The sequence below is a fragment of the Crassostrea angulata genome, chromosome 6 (genome assembly GCF_025612915.1).
Source record: "Crassostrea angulata isolate pt1a10 chromosome 6, ASM2561291v2, whole genome shotgun sequence".
NCBI classification, from domain to species: domain Eukaryota; kingdom Metazoa; phylum Mollusca; class Bivalvia; order Ostreida; family Ostreidae; genus Magallana; species Magallana angulata.
Genome location: NC_069116.1, coordinates 49,755,308 through 49,756,089, shown reverse-complemented (window position 1 = coordinate 49,756,089; position 782 = coordinate 49,755,308). Strand labels below are relative to the sequence as shown.

The window sequence follows — 782 nt, the reverse complement described above, 5'->3', positions numbered from 1 at the left end:
TGTTTTATAAATTTATAAAAGAGCTTGTTTTTTGTTGTTATAAATGGAAATCTATAAATAGTACAGAGAACCAACAAATTTTTAATGCTAATAATTAAAGGAAGTGAACTCTGAATACATGTGTATGTTTTTCATTTACTATTTTTTCATTCTAATTAGTCTTTAAAATTTGTAGTTCATTAAAAGAATAATTTTGGATTTCGAGAAAAGATTGAAAGTAAAACTTACCATATGATCTGTACGGTTACTTCCCATTGACATTTTAATGGCGCACACACAGAATAAATCCACTCAAATCAGAATGAAATCGTAGACCACAATGTAATTTGTCCCAGATTGAATCATATATTTTTGTTCATTGACTATGACAGTGATGATGATTGAAGTGTACTGAAATTTCAAATCGTCATCCCAGGTTTTATACTAGACTGACCGACTACGGGGGAAATGGTCTGCACGTGCTTTCAGGCAAAATATATAATGAAAACCAATCGACCGTTTCTATAGCCTATTATCTGGTTGGCACGACCGAGAATGCAAGTTAAGCACCCTGATACTCAGGGTAGATTGCAATTCCCGACTACCCCCGGGGCAAAATATCTGAAATCTGGAACTGCAATGGTCTAGGAGCCTTGAAACAGGTTTTCTCCCAAACAAGTCTTATTTCTCTGTGGGGCACGCATATTAAAGAAATGCAACAATCATTTCTTGAGGCCTATTAGGGAGATTGTTATCAATGTACAGATGTCAAAACGAAAAAGATGGATTGATCGAGATTTTAC

The 782-nt window shown here is 34.5% G+C and overlaps 1 protein-coding gene across 1 annotated transcript in view; it reads right to left on the bottom strand.

The window, feature by feature from the left end:
* LOC128188936 (iroquois-class homeodomain protein irx-2-like) overlaps positions 1 to 400 on the bottom strand; it is a 2,909-nt gene extending 2,509 nt beyond the window's left edge. The window contains exon 1 of the mRNA XM_052860268.1: positions 229 to 400. Within this exon, the coding sequence (XP_052716228.1) occupies positions 229 to 261 (33 nt within the window). The 5' untranslated portion in view covers positions 262 to 400. The remainder of the gene's footprint in view (positions 1 to 228) is intronic.
* Positions 401 to 782: the final 382 nt, after the last annotated feature.